The following is a 21,037-nucleotide window of genomic DNA, read 5'->3' as shown; positions in this document are numbered from 1 at the left end:
GTTTCCACCTTCGAACAGATCGATATCTTTAAGTGTAGGAATGCTAAATGTGTTAAAATTTCTTAAGCTGATTTCGAATTTAACATCAACTTTTATTTAAGAATATTTGGCGAACATGCTAAAATAATTTAGGCAAGGAAGGAGCACCAAGGCTTTCATCAAAAACAAAAAACCACATTCCCTCGGAAAAAAAAAAAAAACAAAAAAAACAAAAAACCACCAATACAACTAAGAAGGTAGCAAGTCAATTTGCAACATCGGTGCATCAGCGCCAGAAGAAATTAACAATTTCCAAACTAGCTATATGTTCAAAGCCACAAACATAACAAAGAGCTGTGAGTTTGATGATAAATTCTTACTAACAGGAGCACCATTCCTCTAGCCGCTTTCCTGTCCGGGCAACCTATGCTTAAAGATCTGGCATTCCCTTACCAGTTGTAGGATCATAAGTCTTCTCGAGAACCACATCCATAGGAGTGTCCTTGGGGCCGGCTGTAGAACAAGATACGAGATTGAGCACAAATTCTATTTCAACTACAAACAAATAGCTTCATAAAGGATTGGATAACTCAAGGCTGGTCTCGGCCTTGAACTATTATACATAATTGCTGAGAGAGTATATTACGTGACCTCATATTCATATAGCAGCTATCTATTAGAATAAGGATCCTGCAAGCTTATTTTTTCCTTAATTGTTAGTTTGTCTGTTAGCAAATGGCAAAATTAATTGGTACTAAATCTATTTACAAGTTGCCCAATTAAGACCATTTCTTCCGCAATTTCTATCTCCATCAAAACAAACACACAGCCTACAAATGTTATATTTTTGTCGTTGTCTCTAGAGACCTGGATTCTTTAGAGTTTTAAGTGAAATATATATTCAACTAAAGCTGTAAAGCATATGCAAAGGCCGTATTGGCATCATGCAGATTATGTAGAGAAAGTTAGAGCTCATACACAGCCCAGTATAAAGCAAAAACAAGAAAAAATAAAACAGAAATTTCTCAGTTCATATTTGATTTAGAGTTCCTAAATTTCATTTTGCAGTGTCAGATTAAAATTGATGTATAAAAATCAGACTACATCTATTTGAATTTTGAAGCTCTAACTTGAGTACCGGATTTCTTATTTGACATGACATCTCTTATGGGATGCAATATATGACGTTCATCATATACCTTTCCTCCATTAGTTAACTTTCGCATTGTTGTGAGCCAAGAGAAGGTAAAATTATCAAATTTCAAGCTACAAACTACAGTTCAACATACTGCACAGTCTAATCACCAGCGTTCCTACACTCAAGCATAACAATTAACAACTCTAAAAAAGCATCTGCTCACAAATAGGTTTCCAGGCTGCATGTTGCAATGTATTATGTCTTGCATTGAACATTAAACGGCTGGATACAAAATGCAAGAATCTGAAAGTTACCAATAGTAGGTCTAGGGGTTGTCCTCATCTTCAAGATTTCTGGACGAGGAATTATGGCTCCTGATGTTCCAATGCCTCTTGCTACTCTTACCTTGGTACCATCTTCTAAGTATTTAATCCCAACCTTGCAGGGCTTCCTACAGGCAAACGTTAGCCACCACTCAAGTGGGAGAAGAGGAAAACAAGCAAAAGGTATTATCATCCCACCCTGTGACTGGATCGACAACTTGAACATTTGAGACATGAAGGGGGGCTTCTACTGTGAAAATCCCGCCTTCGTGACCTTGACCTTGCTTGATATGTTTCTTCACCTGCAAAGAGATTATTATCAGAAAACAATTCAAGTAAGGAATCAAGACACTGAGAAAATGCCAGAAATACCAAGTATGAACTATCAGTGCCAAAGAAAGATATATGACGTGATGCAAACATCACAACACAAACAAAATCAAACAGAAAATAACAAGAGAGAAAGCTTGTTTCGCATTTTTCACTTGAATCAAACAGAGTTTTTTTGAGGGGGAATCAAACAGAGTTTTTGGATTAGAAAAATCACATACAATAAATACAAATTCCTCTAATAACTAAGCCAAATAGCTTACCAGATTCTTGCCCTCAACAATAACACGATTCTGAGTTCGAACAACACGCTTAACAACACCAGTCTCCCCTTTATCTTTCCCCCTGATTATCATCACCTGCCAATCATAATGAACGGAAATTTTAAGAAGAAAATCCCTGGCAATAGCAGCAAAACCCGTCAAAAGATTCAGAAGAAGAGGCATATGATCTCAGTTCCCTTACATTATCACCTCTAAGAATCTTCCAGTGATGAATCAGTTTCTGCGCTGCCTTCCAACCCATTTTATCCTACACTATTCAGCTTCCTGAATCAGCTCAAACAATCTTTTAGACAGCAAAAACCAACTATAAATTCTACAAATTAGGAACCATTAGAAAACTAATAAGCAAAAAATTGAACGAATACCTGAAGATTTCAGAATGCGCAACGAAAATGAATGAAAAGGGTTTTAGTCTGGACTCTTAGAGCTGTTCAAGAATTGGGAGGTTTATGAAGCTAGGATGCTAAACTTTCGGGCCGAAGACAATAGGCTTTAACATGGTCGGCCCATGATTCAAAAAAAAAATCATGGTCGGCCCATCACTTGATTGGTTTGTAGTTTGGATCTCAAGATGCAGACTGCAAGGGTGAGCAAAAAATCCGAAACTAAATAATCGAACCGATTCAAACAGGAATTTTATAATATGGTTTGATTTTTCGGTTCAATTTGTTTTTTTTTTTTTTGCATAAAATTTCGGCTTTTCGGTTCGGTTCGATTCGGATTTTTTAAAACGAATAAAACCAAAAAATCGAATTATATGTGTAATATATATATATATATATATAATATTCTACTATTTTTTAAATTTTTATAGTTTTTTTCGATTTTTTTTGGAATTTGTTTTTTAATTTTCGGTTTTTTTCGGCTTAATTCGGTTTTTTGGTTCGGTTCGATTTTAATTATAAAAATTTCAGTTAATTCGGTTCGGTTCCATTTTTTTAAAAAAAATCAAACAAAAATATGGTTTGGTTTGGTTTTAGCAAAAATCAAACTATATAATCGAATGCACACCTCTAACTGCAAGTGTATTTATATCTGCGTTACCTGAACTCGAATCTAAAACCTTTAACTTTAAATTTAGACATTAAATATTCTATCGTTAGATCAACACATACACAAAAAATTAAATAATACTATTAATGACATTTGGGCCAATTCATTCGGGTTCCGATTAGCCGTTCTAGTTGTCGGCCTATTTGAATTAAAAAAAGTTCGGGACAAAGAAGAATGAGCTCTTATATACTAAATTTTGCAGTTGATAAAATTAGGGGTTAATGTTGATTATCTATACTAATAGAAAAAGTGCCTAAGACAGTTTAAGGCACAACTTGTGGATTGCCTATTTTACCTCTGTTATATATTTATTACTATTATATTTATAAAATAAAAATCTATTTTGATATACATTTATTTGTCACACAAATCTATAAAGAATACTTTATATCTATAGCTATTGATAAGACTTATAAATAAATATATCCATCCAATAAATTATCTAATAAAAGTAATGAATTAATAGATTTTTTTTTAATAATAGATTATCAATTAAAATAACATTAATTACACGTACAACGTACGTTTTTTCTGCTAGTCGTGAAAAGTAGTAGAATTTAAGATATGAGCTTAGATTGTCTAATTGTTTGTAGTTTGGTAAAAAGTTGCTCCCCAATTCAATTATTATTATTATTATTATTATTATTATTATTATTATTATTATTATTATTATTATTATTATTATTTATTTATTACTTTTCTTTACGGCTAAACTAGAATAGTTGAACAATATTACAATAATAAACTTCATCTTGTAAGTTGCCTCATTCAACTTTGTTCTGGGTCAAACGAACAACTCCTCAATCTACGGTGCAAAATGCAAATCATGCCTAATTCGTGTGCCCTAATTTCACTTCGACCCATTTTGTAAATTTTTGGGATGACAATTTAGCTCTTAGATTCCCACCTGAGAAAAAATGATGAAATTTCTACCATGTCTACGCATTAACTATTATATGTATTATCCTCTAGCGGCCTTTTAATTTTTTTATTTAATATTATTAATTTATCAAATAAAAAAAAAAGTTACATTAGTTAACAGAAGCAGCACAAGATGCCAGACATGATCATATTTCCAAATTTCACATTACGTCTTAGATACATATATTTAAGACTTCATTTAGTGAAGCTGGTTGAATATACTCCCAACTGATTATTTAGGTTAGAGCCCATGGGTGATTTCAGAAACACACACTAGGTGGTGGAGATGAGATCTTGGCAATCTTGTTGGCGAGTGGGTCCCACTCGCCTCCCTGCTTCCCACAATGACCAACAGTCAGCACATCCGCCTGGACCGAACCGTACCCCGAAACAACTGCCGGCGGAGCTTGCGCAACCAGCTTGGCGCTGTCGGCCTTCGCCTTCAGTCGAAGGCGCTCGGCTCTCGAGCCGATGATCTGTCCAAGGATAGAACCTGCAATGGTTATTGCCATGGCAGTTTTAGGCATCAACACAGACTTCCTGAGCATGGCTATGAAAGGGACTGCAGCATGTACTGCAGTGAACCATGAGAGTGAGAACTTTCTGGTATGTTCTCTCCATATGCCCAGCGGAATGTTGGCTGCGATGCCCAAGCAGCCAATAACGAGTATTTTTGCAGGTAATGGCTGTGGACGAATGGTTTTAACAAGGGCGGTCTTGGCGAGGGCTGCCCTTGCTGCAACTACTGCAGGTGGACAATTGAGCTTGATTCCTGGTGGTGGTCGAAGAGCTGTCGCCACAAGAGGAAGAACGCCACTTACAGCTCTGTACGACTTGGCAATCGGACAGTTTCCTGTTTCCAACCACTCGTTTCCAAGTGCCTCGTGTTCTGAGGAACCGCCCTGAAAATCACATACACAATCCATTAATCATATGCCTCGCCTAATGTGAATGCAGTGCCAGGAAGCAAAAATGAAAGTTTGGCAAATCCAGTCACCCAGTTGCATGTGCAAACCAAATAAACTTTAAATAGAAGAAAAAGAGCTCTTCTAATTGTCCCCCACAAACACCAGATAGCTCAAAAGATAACATTCAAAAAAAAGAAAAAGAACATAATAGCTGTTTACGAATGACTCCTAAAGGCCCTTAAAGGTGCATTTTGAACGCGTCATTTTTGTAATATATTTGTGCATCTTTAGACTGCAGATTTGCAAATGACTGGCAGGAAATAGAACATTGTGCTTAAATTTTTTCAACAGCTTGACGGATATTAACATCGAACACACAAAGTACTTGAAAGAAAATACACAAAGGTGCTTTGAATTTTAACTATAATATGTGAATCAATCAATAAGAGGTTTGATAAACTGAGTGATGCAAGTACCTATCAATCATATTATGAATCGAACATCATTTAACACACTGCTTATATCAGAAACCCATGAAACTCTTCTAACGGGACAAAATTTCTCACTGCACTGCAGTCAGCATGTGTCATTCATGATAGAACAATATAGGATGCCTAAAAAATACCTTAGGGGAATGCTCTTTCTTTCCTGATGACTCAGATTCCTTATTCAGTTTCTTTCTAAAGAAAGAATGGAAACCAAAAGGCCCTCCTGGTCCAAATGCTGACATACTGATAGATCCCGCTTTAGATGCAAAATGGTTGAATTCTGGCACAGGCTCACTTTCCATTTTGTCAAGGTCAGGTGAGAGAGGGAGTACCCCATCTTTCCCATGAAAAAGCTTGAAGGCCAAGTCAAAATTGGGTCCATCCTCAAAAATTGGGCCTTTGGCTCCTTTACACTGAACAAAAATTGAAAAAAGGAAGAATGTAAAATACTATGTTTGCCGTATCAATGGAGCAGAAGGTAGCAATGGAGAATGGTAATGCAGGATACAGCAACATTTGCTTTTAACTAAATTCTGTCATGCATAAATTCTGTCATTAGAGAAACCAAAGGCAGCGCAGATTATTAAATTACGAGAGGGGAAACCAACTTACAGGAATAGGAAAATTCAAAGGAGCAAAAGATAAGTTGGTTGGCTTATCAATATTCCTCAAGAATGGACATTTATTAATATCCTGCTCGACGAAGGAGCAATCAGAAGGTTCCAAATTCAGTGGCTTGAAGAGGAAATCCATTAGTTTCTCCCTGGAGCTATTTATCTGCAGGTAGGAAATAATTTACAAGATTTAGTGCTTTAAAGGACAGAAAACATAGTACCAGGATTTATCAAGGACAGTTGAGTAATATGAAGAGGACAAGTCACACGAATGAAACAGAAAAAAAAAAAAAAAAAAAAAAATCACCATCATTTGTAATCAGAGACTTGGAATTGCTATCAGGAGCAACTCAAGGGCCAGGATTGTTCTTGGTCGTTACAGCATGAAATTAGTGATATTTAATCTATAGCAATAAGAAAAAAGTATAATACAAAACAAGTCACATTAGGAACTCTTACACCAATAGAAATTTAATCAAAGATACACAGTATCTTTACATACATCTATAGGAGGAACTTGGTTAGGAGTATGATTTTTCTTCTTTACTTATTCTCTTTTTCCTGAATTTGTGCCCCTCAGTCAGCTACTGATGCTTTTTTATGTATTGTTTTTCCATTCCTGGAACCTTCTCTTTCTGCATATATTGACAATTTCCACTTGATATCCCTACTTCCCAAACAAAACCTATCATACCATAAAAGCAGATTATAAATAAAAAAACATCTGAGATGATGGTGCATCTCAATTAGTCCTTCTCAGACCAAGAAACTTCAACAAGTTGCGATATAATCTTCCTCTCTAGCAACAGAAGGTCAGACATGCGGCAAATAAGGATTCTCCGCAGCAGCCAAACCAGAAAATATCAACAGCCATACAAAGCAGCGAAAATTTCTGCATCAAAGATTAAAACCTTAAAGCTAAACCTTAGCAGCTCTTCTGTTTCATTTGGATGTAATTAGAATCATCTAATTCCAAGGACTCAATCCTAACTAACTACCAAAACAAGTTCAAAACTTCAAATATGACTATATGAGCACAGTCTTACATTCACACATACGCGTCACAGATAAATCGAAGATTCGAAATAGACAAAAGGCATATAATGAGCTAAAAATATAGGGAAACAACGGTTCTAAACTAGGAAACAAGCCACCTGTCCAACTACATGAAGCCAAAATGATCACCAAATTGAAATAAGCAACAATCCGGATTTACAATGCAAAACAGAATACAATAAACTTACTTCCAATTCATCTCCAAGTTCACTACCCAACCAATAACAACCGAATCACCATATGATTAAAGAAAAACAAATAAGAAAAAGAACACGACGAAAATTAGAGCAACAAAATTGCAGAAAATAAAGATAATTTCGATACAAGAATGTGGGGGAGTGGAAAATAGCTTACCTGCCGGTGGCGGCGGCGGAGCTACGGCAGTAGGAGAGACGTGTGGATAGCACAATACCGAACGACGCCAGAATCAAAGAGCTGAGAATTATTGTGGTCAGATTTTCCACATCTTTTTATTTAGATTTTTGTATGATCACTCCGCACGTGGAAAACCTGCTCGTCCGGTCGTACTTGGCAGGTTACTTATCTTTGCCGGTCAATTTCTGGACTCATCTGTTCATTTATTCATGGCTCGTGGCTAAAGGTGGGGCAAATCTAGTGCCTCTTAATCATAGGCCCACAACAAATAGGTGGCATATACTTTCTTTAGCCAACAAGAAAAAATTGATCATAAAATGTGGGGAATTCAAAAAATCGAAGGGCAAGTAAGAAGTTTGATAGCCATCAAATTTCATATTCTCCCTGTCCACAAAAATTAACACTAGCTTGATCCCAATAATATCATTTCAAATTTTCTTTGTAGACATTTTATTTATAATATTTCAAACTAAAAAATAAAATAATTTATTTTAATAATTCTATCCTCATTTACTTTATCTCTTTTATTTTATTATATCTTTTAATTTACAAATTTTATTTTTTTGAAACGTTATTATTAGAATCGAGGGGGTATTAAAAGAAGATGGTACGAGTTTTAATAAAATAGTTGAATTTATCCCAGTCAAAAAAAAAATAGTTGAATTTATTATAAGTGAAAAAGATGTCTCATTTTTATTTTAAAAAAATGTCTCACTTAAAAATTAGTGCTAATAAAAAAAAATGAGTCCACCATATGATATATTAATTTTTATGGATATTTTAAAATGATAAAAATGAATAATTTTTTGTGGACGAAATAAGTACTATAATAATATATCGATAAAATAGATCATTTTATGGCCAACGAGTAACGAATCTGATTGCTTTTGTTGATACGACTCGACCTCATCTGATGTATGATGTATCACATTTTCTTTTTCTCCCTTAAAAAAGTTTTGAGATTTTTCTATTCAATTTCATGCAAATATTAAAACATAAGAAAAATACACAACAAATAGTATTAGGAGTATGATATACTATCTAGAAGGCCCAATTTGCTTGACCCACTAGTCGTATGAGTTTGATCGGTAAGAAGCCCAATGATGCATCTTGAGCTTTTCGTATTGTTGTCAAATAAATTTTTATCATTGTTTCACCCCAAATTGGCTATCAATTACTTCCAAAATTACTCTAAAAACAAGTTTTTACTGTACTGAATTTATTGACGGGTGATTTTATTCATAGCCCCATTTTATTTTGTATAGCCATCATTTAAAATAATAATTAAAAATTTACTTTATATTTAATTTATCTTATATTTAAATATGGGGAACTATAAATTATAGTAAAATGATTAAATGAGGGGCTATGGATAGAATCACCCTATACTAATATACGTATATTTTTAATTTCTTGAACGAAGTAGAATCTTAAATCCATTAATTACTTACAAATATACTCACAAGTGACTTCTGTTTGTCTCTCTCTCTCCAAAAAAAAAAAGTTATCAAGGGACTGTATATATTTATAACCACACTTTGTAGTTCAGTGATATATGTTAATAGATGTAAATATCAGATTTATGCATAATTCTACACTCAATAGTACAGGTAAATACCAACCTATATTTCGCGTTACGTAAACTATGGATTTTCATTTTCAAGATTAATTACTTAAAGCGTACTCACATAGCTAGTCACATATAGTATTGACTATGGGTTTTCATTTTCAATTTTCATGCTAAAAAAATGCCCTAAACTGGATGAAGAATAAAATATATATTCGTTTGCTTTAACGGACTATTTACATTGAATAGTATAATAAATTTATTGTACATATATAAGAATAAGATTGAGTATTTAAAATATTATATAATCTAATAAATTCAAAATTAATCAATTCATGAAAACAAATGATAGATTAATTAGCATATGTATTTTGCCGATAAGGTCTGACTCAAGTGGCAAAGCTGAAGCACTCAAAGACTTGTTTTTGTATTCCTATTTTGCCCCTCTGCATTTTTATCTTGGAAGACCTCTATCACATGTCGCGCTCTTAATGTATCACATGAACAAAATTTGTGCTTCATATTTTAATCTACATACTACCTAAGGACTAGGCTCTACAAGATTTTGTCCCTATATATAAAAAGATCAGTGAAAATGGATAAATGTGGTAAAAAATGAGAATGAATCTAAAAAGTTATATTTTCAAATTTTATAATTAATATTTATTTGGAGAGGACGAAATTTTACCTGGAATCAAATCATGGATGAGACGAAAATATACACCAAAAATATCTCTTTTGTTCCCACACAATGGATGGTCTAGTACCACATTATTCCTCCATTTTAGATGAGGATTGCAGTTGCACCCCACTAGAAGAGGGTACTATAAATCTGTAAATGCATGTTTGTAACACGTCATGTGAGAGAATGGGCTTTCAATTTTATTTTTTAAGATAAGGATGACCCGTAGTCGCCTGCAATTAAACCTTGTAACAAAATGCTCAATCATCATTCAACTATTTTTATTCATTCCGTTTGTGTTGATTTCAGCTCACTTATAACACCAATACATATATATAATAATATCCTTTACATGCTGATATAAGTAGATCACTAATAGAGTTATTTATTTCAATTTTAACGTATCATTGAATGAAGTGATTTCTACCGGTTAAGTAGAAATAACTAACCAAGTAAAAGCAACAAAGGAAAAAAGAAAACGAGAGAGGCCAAATTAAAGGGAAATATATGAGTAAATAATAAATATGGAAAATTGTGGAAGGAAGAGATATGGAACGCCGTAGCGTCGCCAATAAGCGTCGATGTTTGCATACAGTGTGGAAGGGCACATGGCACATGCATGCACATGCACGGGCTTCTTCTTCCCAATTATTAATTACTATTCATTACCTACTAATTGTTTTCACATCTAATTTGACTTCTAGTTATAATTCAGCTAAAAACATTGAAAAAGAAGTAGGCTTGGACACCCATAACTGCCAATTGTCATGTTTCTCAGACGCAAAATATCTTTTTTTCAAAGCGATGTTACATTTTTTCTATTTTAATTGTAGAAATATTGGGCCGGATCGATGAGCGTATGCTTTGAGATGTTCATGAGTATTTAAATGGATGAGCTCAATTTTACACTTAATTACGTATAAATTCAGGGTATTTATTTATTATTCTTATATATATATATATATATTAGTAAAGAATGGATGACGGCGACTAATTAAGATTTTTGGTACACAAGAAGTCAAAATTGTTGTTACTTTTCTAAAAGAGAGGTAATGCAATGATAGGAGAGGAGTACTCCTATTAAAGCTTCCATAGTTTTTTTGGGTCTGTCATACTTGATTTTCTTAATATAATTTATCAGTTTTATATAATTCACAAGCTATTGCATAAAAAGTAAGTTGATTTAGTGTGCATCAAACTAAAGATATCGATTATAAAGTCTCATATTAAAAATAAAAAGAGTAAAAATACTAATTATATATGTATGTGTTTTGCGTATTCTTCATGAATGACCGTAATTTTAGTTATATCGGAGGTAACTAAAGATGGCATAATATAAGATTTATTCTTTATTTGTCACATGATTTTCCTTTATTAAACTCTAAACTCTATTAGGATTCTAGTACCAAGATTTAACATATACTTAGAAGCTAGAGCCCATGTTCTTTGTTTTTTTTTTTTTTTTTAATTTCCTGTAAGTATTCTCCACAAAGAAAAGTATGATTCGAAAATGGAGAGAGAGTAATTAAGATCGACTATATTTTTTATTAATGACGTATTAATTGAACATACTTAGTTAATCATCTTATATTTCATTCTCTATAATAAAATTTTTGTATGTGATCATATATACATTAATAAAGTAAGTTCAATATTTATTTATAGATTATAAAAGAGTGAATCAAATATAAGACGACGAAGTGATTCTGTTAAAAAGTCATCAATAGAAATTAAATATATATAGTCTTAAAAGTTAAAACTATCTTTCATTAGTATATTATATAAACTTACCTTCGCGGCCAAAGTTTGGATTTCTACTTATTAATTTTTTTAGGAACTTTCCCCTCAACTATCTAGTCCATCTAATGATCTCAAACATAAAAAAAGTTTATTTAGTTAGAGAAATCAGAGACTAGTCCATTTAAAACGAAGCCTCTCAAAATTATCTGGATTGTGGAGATATACTCAATTAATATAAATAATTGCGTATAAATAGCGTATATATTTTGACATTTTGACAATGTCGCTGTCAATTTTATGTCATATAACTATACACAGACGCGTTGATCTCATCATTTGCGCTTTCTCATAAATCTTCAATCTCTTCTTTTCACTCACATTGAATTATCATCACTCAACCTTAATTAATTATCATCACATTGAATTATTTTACTTTCTAATAATTTCATAACACATTGAACTAAATATCTTGCCTTTTTTACACAAAATCGAAGTTCATATCGATCGTGTCAAACATGAACAATGTTTTATTTCTTTATTATTGTCATGATTAGAGAAAATAAAGAAATTTAAAAAAAAATCTACATTTTTTTTAAGATAAAAAAATTTCTACATTATTGTCATTAGTGTCAAAATTTCCATTTTTCGAACTGCTTTGACTTTGGGCTCTTCAACTTAGTCATTTCTTGATCAGTAAAAAGGCACCGTATTTCCTTTCAAAAAAAAGGCACCGTATTTGACTACAACATTTCTTTTTGAGGCAAAAGAAAAGAATTTTTAAAAATGAAGAAAACCAATATATATTATTAGAGTAACTTTATTTATCACTTTGCCTATTCTAATCATAATTCTTGTCTTACCGTAATACTCATTAGATAGATGTAAAATTAATTAAAGTGAGAAAATCAGAAGAAATGTATCCACAATAGATTCACTTCTTAAACAGCTCTACCTTTTAGATCCACAACTAGTTTTCTTTTCCAAATAAAAATATTCTAAAAATTAATAATAACGGGCACAACACGTCACGACTAATTAATTTACCTTTGACCAAAACCCACCAGTAAACAAAGAAATAAAGAACATTAATAAAGAAAGAATGAAATAATAAAACTTGAACCTAAAAGATAAAACTCAACTCCCAAAACCGATCTCCAGCATATGATTAAACTTTCGGTAAAAACAGTCTTATTTCAGATGGCTTTAACTTTAAGCTGATTTAATACTCCTAATAGCTAAAATTAAAATGCAGGCTTGACATATGGATTAATTTAAAGGTAGCAAATAAATATAATTTGTCGAATCTTGTTAGGTAGAAACTACATATGGAAGCAGTCAAAACACAGCGGTTGTCGGACTAATGCCAGGCGAATTTTTTTCAGAAAAATATAAACTTAATCAATAAAACTGCAAGTCTTTTTCCCTTCCTACTACATTAATATTATATTATGAATAATTAATATTTTATTTTTATTCCAATATATCAAATTTGTCATTAACTACATATTGACAGAATTATTACTACTTATCAAATATATGCATCGTATATGAATCATACTGATATACGAGATTGTATATCAGTATGAATTTGAGCCTAAACAAGAAAAGATTGGTTGGTGAAAGCGGGTTTTGGGAGGGAGGGTCGTGGGTATGGAGGTTGGAGTGGAGGAGGGAGTTAAGGGAGAGGGAGAAAGGGCTTGAGGAGGATCTCCGGTTGGTGATTGCTGATTTTGTTCCTTGTGTAGGTGTAACAGACGGATGGAACTGGAAGGCGACAACAGATGGATGCTTCACAATCAAGTCGGCATATGAAATTGTGGCAAAAACAAGAATGGAGCAACAAGTTTTACCTTTGGAGATGGCAAAGGTTTGGAAGGCCCCAACACCAAATAAAGCCAAGGTGACGGCATGGAGATGTCTTAGAAACAGATTGGCAACATGTGATAATTTGAGTAGAAGAAATGTCCAGATCAGCGTGGAGGAGAGATGGTGCAATGCATGTGTTTCTAGTGAGGAAACGACGGAACACCTGTTCCTCCATTGTCCGAAAGCAGCGGCGGTGTAGGACCAGATCTTTCAATGGCTCGACATCAAAACGGCAAATCCGAGAGGTATCTTTCAACACTTCATTTCTTTCATTGCGGCTGGAAAAAAAAAAAGAGAGAAAGAAGACTGCTTAAAGCTTTGTGGGTTGGAACAGTGTGGTTGCTCTGGGAAAGCAGGAATGGTAGTCGTTTTCAGGACAAGGCTTGGGATATTGATAGACTTGTATTACAAATTAAGGGGAGACTTTGGAGTTGGAACGAGGCCTACAAAATAGTGGAGTTAGGAATTCCTTTTACTTCTTGGTGTTCCAAAGACTTCAAACTTGTTTTATTGTTTTGATTGGCATTCCTGATGCCTTGATCCCTTTTCTTTCAATAAAAGTTTAACTTTACTGATCAAAAAAAATGAATCATACTGATATAGAAGAGATAATACAATTTGAAATAATACTCAAATATGTAATCATTTAATACACTACCCCGTCCTTGAAGAATGCATACATTGTTTTCAAGCACGAGTTTTAAGAATGTTAATTGAGCGTATTGTGAATTAAAAATGAGACCCACATTATTTATAGTATTGGGAGTGCAGAAAGAAATTCAAAACTAATATTTATTGCAAATAAATTAAGATATTATGGTAATGACTGAAAAATATAAACTATACATTTTGTAAAATGAATGAAAATGACAAATTAGGTATTTTTGCGGGAGGGAGGAGGTGTGTATTAAATCACGTCTGAGAAAAGGATGGAATTCTTGAGCTGTATTATTAAAGTGTGACAATGGCCAAGCAAAGAATAAAGTAGTAGCAAAAAATAAGTAATAAATAAATAAATGATGTCGGTGATCCCAAATTTCTTTTCAGTTCATTTATCACAGGCCCCACCTCAAACATAAAGAACGGGAAAGAATAAAGAAACGCCGCTGGAGGAAGGGAAAATAGAGGTTATGATGAAATATATATTTGTGTGTGTATATATATTATTCGTATTGTTTTTCTTGAAGGGAATATTAATCAACGTATAACTTATAGGATTATTGATTAGTGAAATTCATAATTATGAGGCAATATGATTTTCCTTTTAGAAACTCGCGCTTGAGTGACCTAAATTAAAATAACTAGTCAAACTCTATGTTTGTTTTTTCCATTCATTTTTATAGTATCGTGAGTGGAAATAATAATTCACAATTATGAAAACAATATACTCCATAACTGTGATTTAATTAGTTTCAGTTCGGTTGAGTTAATTCTACAAATTATGTAGTAATAACATGATTTTTGTGAAATCGTCAAGAGAGGTGTCATAAAATATTGTTAGATGTAACAAAATTTAATTATACTCTTATAAAATGTAAGTAAATATATTGCTACTTTTTAAAAATAATACTACACTATCAAGCCATTACAATAACATAATTTTATTTAGTGACATTTATAGGTCTTACTCAAGTCGTCAAAAATCTTGTGAGTACTGAAATATATTGTCATAGATATTATAACACGAATTGAGGGGGGGGGGGGGGGGGGGGAAATAACTTTGTCTTCGAATATAATTTCTAAATTTAAAATATTAGTTAATGAAAATGAGTGCTGGTTAGGAAATAATATATAAACTGACATAGAAAATATGAATTCACAATTTTTACAAATGTTCTTGTGCTTTATGACTATATATTGTTTGCTTATATATGTTTGAGTATCTATATATTAGTAAATTTATCATCAAACACTTAAAAAAAATACAAAAAATACAACACACAAATTATTCTTTATATATTCACATCCAATTGACCGAAAACTTTAATTGTAACTAAATAGTTCATTATATAAATATAGCATGAAAAAGTAAAGGAGGAAAAAAGGATGAAGAATGTGTTGCAAAATTAACAATGAAAATATCAATCGTGGTAATGACATGTGATGCGACGTTACCACAACATGGAAGTTGGGTGCTTCAATTCAATACCATGTGCATTGTGTTGCTCCTAATTCAGCCAACGATAATGATATATTAACGCTCACTTCCTAACTTTTTACAAAATAATTGAAGTATGCATGCTTTATCAAACAATTATATCATGGATCGTGGGTAACACTCTCGTAAAACACTATTTTGCATGTTCGCATTCATTTCTTTTCTATTGGGCTATTGCCTATTGGTGTTTAAACACCCCAACTCCCACGACAGAGAGAGAGAGAGAATTGTAGTATTACGAAAGCAGATTCTACGTTAATTTTTATGCCTCTAAAAATTGAGACCCAAATAAGATGACACGGATTTTAAGAAAAAATGTGATAATTGTGTTTGAGTGGAGATTGGGCCCCACACATTTTTGTAAATAGTAAGGGTTCGTTTGATTTGCAGTTTAGGATTGATTATGATTAAAATTATCTTGAAAAATTAGTGTGGATTAATGTGGATTTATACTATTTCATGGGTGTTTGATACCATGGCTACTTAATCCTATATTGTGTTTGATATCCATAGGATTATGTTGGATTATATTATCTAATACCAAAACTATCCTCATACAATTTTAAAAATACCATGTGTGTCCACCATTACTTGGGCATTTGCATCGATATGCGTGAGGAAGGGTAACAAAACTTTTATCCAACTTCGCAGGATTAAATTATCCGAGGGGGAGTGGGCGGATTATTAGTATGGGTTATTCCCACAAAATAGCATGGAGAAGTGAGATTAAGGGCCTGTTTGATATGGGTTTATAGGTAGGATAAATTAAATTAATACAGGTTAGTGTGATGTTTGATATCATGTTCTATTAATATGGTCAACTCCTACTTAATCCTACTTCTACATATTATTTTGTGGGAATAACTCATACTAATAATCCGGCCTCCCCCCTCGGATAACTTTAATACTGCGAAGTTGGATAAAAATTCTGCTACCCTTCCTCACGCATATCGATGCAAATGCCCAAGTAATGATAGACACACATGATATTTTTAAAATTATATGAGGATAGTTTTGGTATTAGATAATATAATCCAACATAATCCTATGAATATCAAACACAATATAGGATTAAGTAGTCATGATATCAAACACCCATGAAATAATATAAATTCACACTAATTCACACTAATTTCTCAAGATAATTTTAATCCTAATCAATCCTAAACTGCAAATCAAACGGCCCCTAAGTAGGAGTTGACCATATTAACTGCACATGATATCAAACATCACACTAATCTGTATTAATTTAATTTATCCTACCTATAAACCCATATCAAACAGGCCCTAAGAGGAAAAGCTTGTGGGGTCAATGTCATTTCCAAATAAGGAAATATCACAATTTTCAGGGACATCCCAATATAGTAATAAAGTCACTATTTTCAGGGACGGATGGAGTATTACCTTTTAAATTTATGTATTATCTTGAATTTTGTTTTGGAAAATAATTAGCTAGGATGTAATCTAATCAAGCCCAGTTAGGTGCTGTCAATCAATTTCAAACCAAGTTGAGAGAGAGTGCATTGTAAATAACACGAAATTGAATTCCGCAATTTTTTAAAACGTTTTAAGAAATCTGTATCAAAATATTGTCATATAAATAATGTTAGACTAGTTTGTATTTATTACAGATGGGATTTTTTTTATTAATTCTCTCAAAATCATGTGTATCGCTATCCGAGGACCACAATCATGTTTCCTTTGGATTATGTTCATATTATTAGCCTAGTAATGATAATGGTGTTTTTATTTGACTTTTTTACTTGGTAGGTAGTTGGTTCGGCTTGAATAATAATTTTTCTATTAATTAAATATTGTAAACTGTGTATAGTAAATACACGCATATTTCTATATATGCGTAATATATTTTTCTTTTGACATATGTATTGATTCTGAGTAATGCTAAATAACCACATTGTGGTCACCCACAATCTACTTAAATAAAAAATAACTTAATTTATTTAACTTATTTTTTAAAATAAAAATAATATTTAGTTATTTTATCATATTCTCTACATTGTAGTTATTTTTTTTGCAATTTTTTGGTAACTTTTTTATTTTTATTAAAAAATAAATAAAAAAATAAAAAATGCAAAAAAAATATTAAAAAATAAGTACAATGTAGAGAATATAATAAAATAACTAAATCCTATTTTTATTTTAAAAAATAAATTAAATAAATCAAGATTTTTCTTATTATATTAGTGTGTGGGTGGCCACAATGTGGCTACATAGATTTATTGATTCTAGTAATTGTATTGAAAAAGAAAATGTTTCTAAAAGTCGGTGTAAATGGCGGGGTGCCCTCAATTTTGGCCAACTACTCAACTTGACCAGTTTGGGTGTTTCATTAGATGGGTCTAACACGTGGCGCAACTATGAAATTGATCATTTATAACTACAACTTTTATACATATAATGTCAAAAAAGGAAGGTGGTGATTTAAGTTTTGAAATCGGACAGTTTCCATTTCTAGATTTCCCTTCAGGATTTTGTAAAATAATGATAATAAATCCAATACGTCTCATGAAGCATGACCAAGTTTCTTTTTTGGTTTGACCCGAAAAGAACTTGGTCATGCTTCGTGAAACGGATGAAGTACTTCATTTGTTACCAAAAAAATATGCATCAATTTTGATGACACGATTTGTGAGTGGAGAATGCATTCAATTTTATTATAAATTGAATAATGTTCAAAATAAAAAGTAAATATTTTTATGAAACATATTAAAACCAGAAATTGGATGAATGAAGTATATAAAACGACTAATTTTCGTTTATACCCAACTTCGGAGCGTTTTTCAAATATGCTCCAACATTTAATAAATACAAATTGATTATTAATATACCATAAATTAATATTTTTACAATTATATATCCGATGTAGTAATATTTTATGCTTATGAAATCTCACGTGGCACCTCAACTTCAAGTAATTTAAGGAATCTGGAACATATATATGGGAACACTTGGACCCAATATAGCAGGTGGAGAACTATATCTTAGAGGCAAATACATGTATATAATAGCAAAATTAAAAATAGCCACGCACCCTTATCAAATATGAAAATGTCACATTTACTATGATACTTAATTGCGCAACAATTCAATTTGAACTAGGATTGAAGATTCATCGTGTAACAACATTATGGACATTGTTGCACAAATGCTCAAAATGTAGATTCAAACATTCGTGTAATCATGTAATAAGCAACTCGCACGTTATGGGATCTTTACATCACATAAAAATGAAAAAACGATCTCTCATGAAGAAAAGTCTTTAGATACCTTTATTTTGTCACTTAAGCTATGTCTCATTGGCTTGGTTATGAAATACTTCGTATCATTTATGGATATCATTACATAATTAGTACACTGTTGTTAAGCATGTTTTATATACATCAACAATAGAGATTTCAAATATAATTCAAAATATTATATCGATATAATTTAGAAAAAGATAAAACACATGCTATGATTCCAGTAATCATGTTTATTATTATCGTAATCTATAAGTTAAGTATGCAAATAATTATTTTCGAAAAGTTACATTATATTTTGATCCATAAACATCAAACACTGCTGTAATGGATTTAATTAAGTAGACATTTAGATCTACCGATAACTTAACCAATATTTCATGAATTATTATTCAATAAACACAAAACTTGGGTACACTGAGTATACTGTACAATCGGATTGACCCGCACCCAAAATAGTGTTATTTATAAGGTTCGGATCAGGATACAGGTTCAGAACAGTGTGCGGGTCAAAGTCTAAGTGGGGGTGCTACTCGATTCTACGGTATAACCGATTGTACCCAAGACCATCTCTTCAATTAATATATATATATATATATATATATATATATATATATATATATAGGTATATAGGCCAAGGTTCAATGAAGAAGGCCTAAATGTAAGAAAGAATGGAGAAGTAATCTCATCCGTTGATCTAATCTAATCTAACGGACATGATTTGTTCACGCCATGTTCAACGGATTTTTTCGTTGAACATATGGGGGGTCGAAACCCAGAACCCCCAAAAATATTGTATATGTTCACGAATGTTCAACGAAAAAATCCGTTGAACATGGCGTGAACAAATCATGTCCGTTAGATTAGATAAGATCAACGGATGAGATTACTTCTCTCTTCTTTCTTACATTTAGGCCTTTTTCATTGAACCTAACCCTATATATATATATATATATATATATATATATAGGGAAGGGCTACCGTGAAAACACTTCTTAAAATAAAAATAAAAACGTTTTTCAATGTACGAATTTTATGCAGAACACGTATGAATTCATCCAACAGGGTTACAAATTGTGAAAAATAATTTTTTGCTACCTTTGGGATTCGAACTCAGGACCACGAATTCATCCAACAAGGTTACGAATCAACCGTAGATCTTGATGATCTAAGGGCTGAAAATTGTTTATATTTTATATTTTAAGAAGTGTTTTTATTTTAGCTATCTCCTATATATATATATATATATATATATATATATATATATATATATATATATATATTGGGGGCGGTTATTCAATAAACCACCCTTATTTTAAGAATTACGAACCATAAAAAATGCATGAATTTTATGTATAACACGCATGAATAAACTGTATAAAGGCATGAATTGCGAAAAATAATTTTTTGCCACCTTTGGGATTCGAACTCAGGACCATGAATTTATCCAACAAGGTGATGAATCAACCGTAGATCTTGATGATCTAAGGGCTGGAAATGGTTCCTAATTTATATTTTAAGAAGCGTTCTTATTTTAGCATTCTCCTATATTATATATATATATATATATATATATATATATATATATATAGGTGGGCTAAAATAAAAACACTATTTTTTGTATAAAATAGGAACCGATCTCAGCCATTGATTTGTCAAGATCCTACTGCCATAGTTAATCCCAATTGATAACCTATGTTTACACGTCTAGATGGTGAGAGGATAGGAATGTCATTTTAATTATTCATTATTGGTTACCATATCTTATTTAATTACTCACATATTATTGCCATATCAAATCAAATCTTCACACCGTAGATAAATTTGGACTTCACTTTTTTATATAGATGCAAAACACAGAGCAGATCAAAAATTCAATAAATCAAAAATTAAATTGAACAAATCGAAAATTAAATTGCATGAGTTACCTGTTGACAGATCGAAAATTAAGTTGTATGAATTGCGTTTTGATACAGCATGAATTGAAAATTAAATTGTATGCATTACGTGTTGATACAACACGAATCGAAAATTATTTTAATTTGCATTACGTGTTGTTAAAATAATTCATGCAATCAATTGTGTGATTCATTACTCGTGTGAATATCATAGCCATATTAATTATAAATTACGTTTTGATACAGCACGAATTGAAAATTAAATTGTATGCATTACTTATTGATGCAGCACGAATCGAAAATTAAATTGTATGCATTACGTATTGATGCAGCACGAATCGAAAATTATTTTAATTCGATTAAGGAATTGCTAAAATAATTCATGTAATCAAACGTT

The 21,037-nt window shown here is 32.0% G+C and overlaps 2 protein-coding genes across 9 annotated transcripts; both read right to left on the bottom strand.

The window, feature by feature from the left end:
- Positions 1–127: 127 nt before the first annotated feature.
- LOC131004072 (uncharacterized) lies at positions 128–2,544 on the bottom strand. Of its 4 annotated transcripts, none has more exons than XM_057930665.1 (6): positions 2,420–2,544; positions 2,236–2,318; positions 2,034–2,129; positions 1,639–1,742; positions 1,432–1,568; positions 128–492 (listed from the first exon to the last, which is right to left on the bottom strand). In XM_057930665.1, the coding sequence occupies exons 2-6, from the start codon at positions 2,293–2,295 to the stop codon at positions 410–412; spliced, it is 480 nt and encodes a 159-aa protein (XP_057786648.1). In that variant the 5' UTR covers positions 2,296–2,318; positions 2,420–2,544; the 3' UTR covers positions 128–409. The 4 variants fall into 4 exon arrangements, with proteins under 4 accessions (XP_057786648.1, XP_057786651.1, XP_057786649.1 ...); XM_057930668.1 differs by having other exon boundaries at positions 2,236–2,306; positions 2,420–2,541; XM_057930666.1 differs by having other exon boundaries at positions 2,236–2,301; positions 2,420–2,514.
- A 1,598-nt stretch (positions 2,545–4,142) lies between these two features.
- LOC131004069 (uncharacterized) lies at positions 4,143–7,609 on the bottom strand. Of its 5 annotated transcripts, XM_057930660.1 has the most exons (7): positions 7,449–7,590; positions 6,801–6,930; positions 6,541–6,723; positions 6,346–6,442; positions 6,037–6,201; positions 5,562–5,837; positions 4,143–4,930 (listed from the first exon to the last, which is right to left on the bottom strand). In XM_057930660.1, exons 4-7 carry the CDS (start codon positions 6,349–6,351, stop codon positions 4,289–4,291), a joined length of 1,089 nt encoding a protein of 362 aa, XP_057786643.1. In that variant the 5' UTR covers positions 6,352–6,442; positions 6,541–6,723; positions 6,801–6,930; positions 7,449–7,590; the 3' UTR covers positions 4,143–4,288. The 5 variants fall into 5 exon arrangements, with proteins under 5 accessions (XP_057786643.1, XP_057786642.1, XP_057786644.1 ...); XM_057930659.1 differs by having other exon boundaries at positions 6,346–6,723; XM_057930661.1 differs by lacking the exon at positions 6,801–6,930 and having other exon boundaries at positions 7,449–7,575.
- Between the last annotated feature and the right edge of the window lie 13,428 nt (positions 7,610–21,037).

The sequence above is a fragment of the Salvia miltiorrhiza genome, unplaced genomic scaffold (assembly GCF_028751815.1).
Source record: "Salvia miltiorrhiza cultivar Shanhuang (shh) unplaced genomic scaffold, IMPLAD_Smil_shh original_scaffold_306, whole genome shotgun sequence".
Lineage (NCBI taxonomy): Eukaryota > Viridiplantae > Streptophyta > Magnoliopsida > Lamiales > Lamiaceae > Salvia > Salvia miltiorrhiza.
Note: the sequence above shows the minus strand (reverse complement) of the source record. Positions and strands in the feature narration are given on the sequence as shown.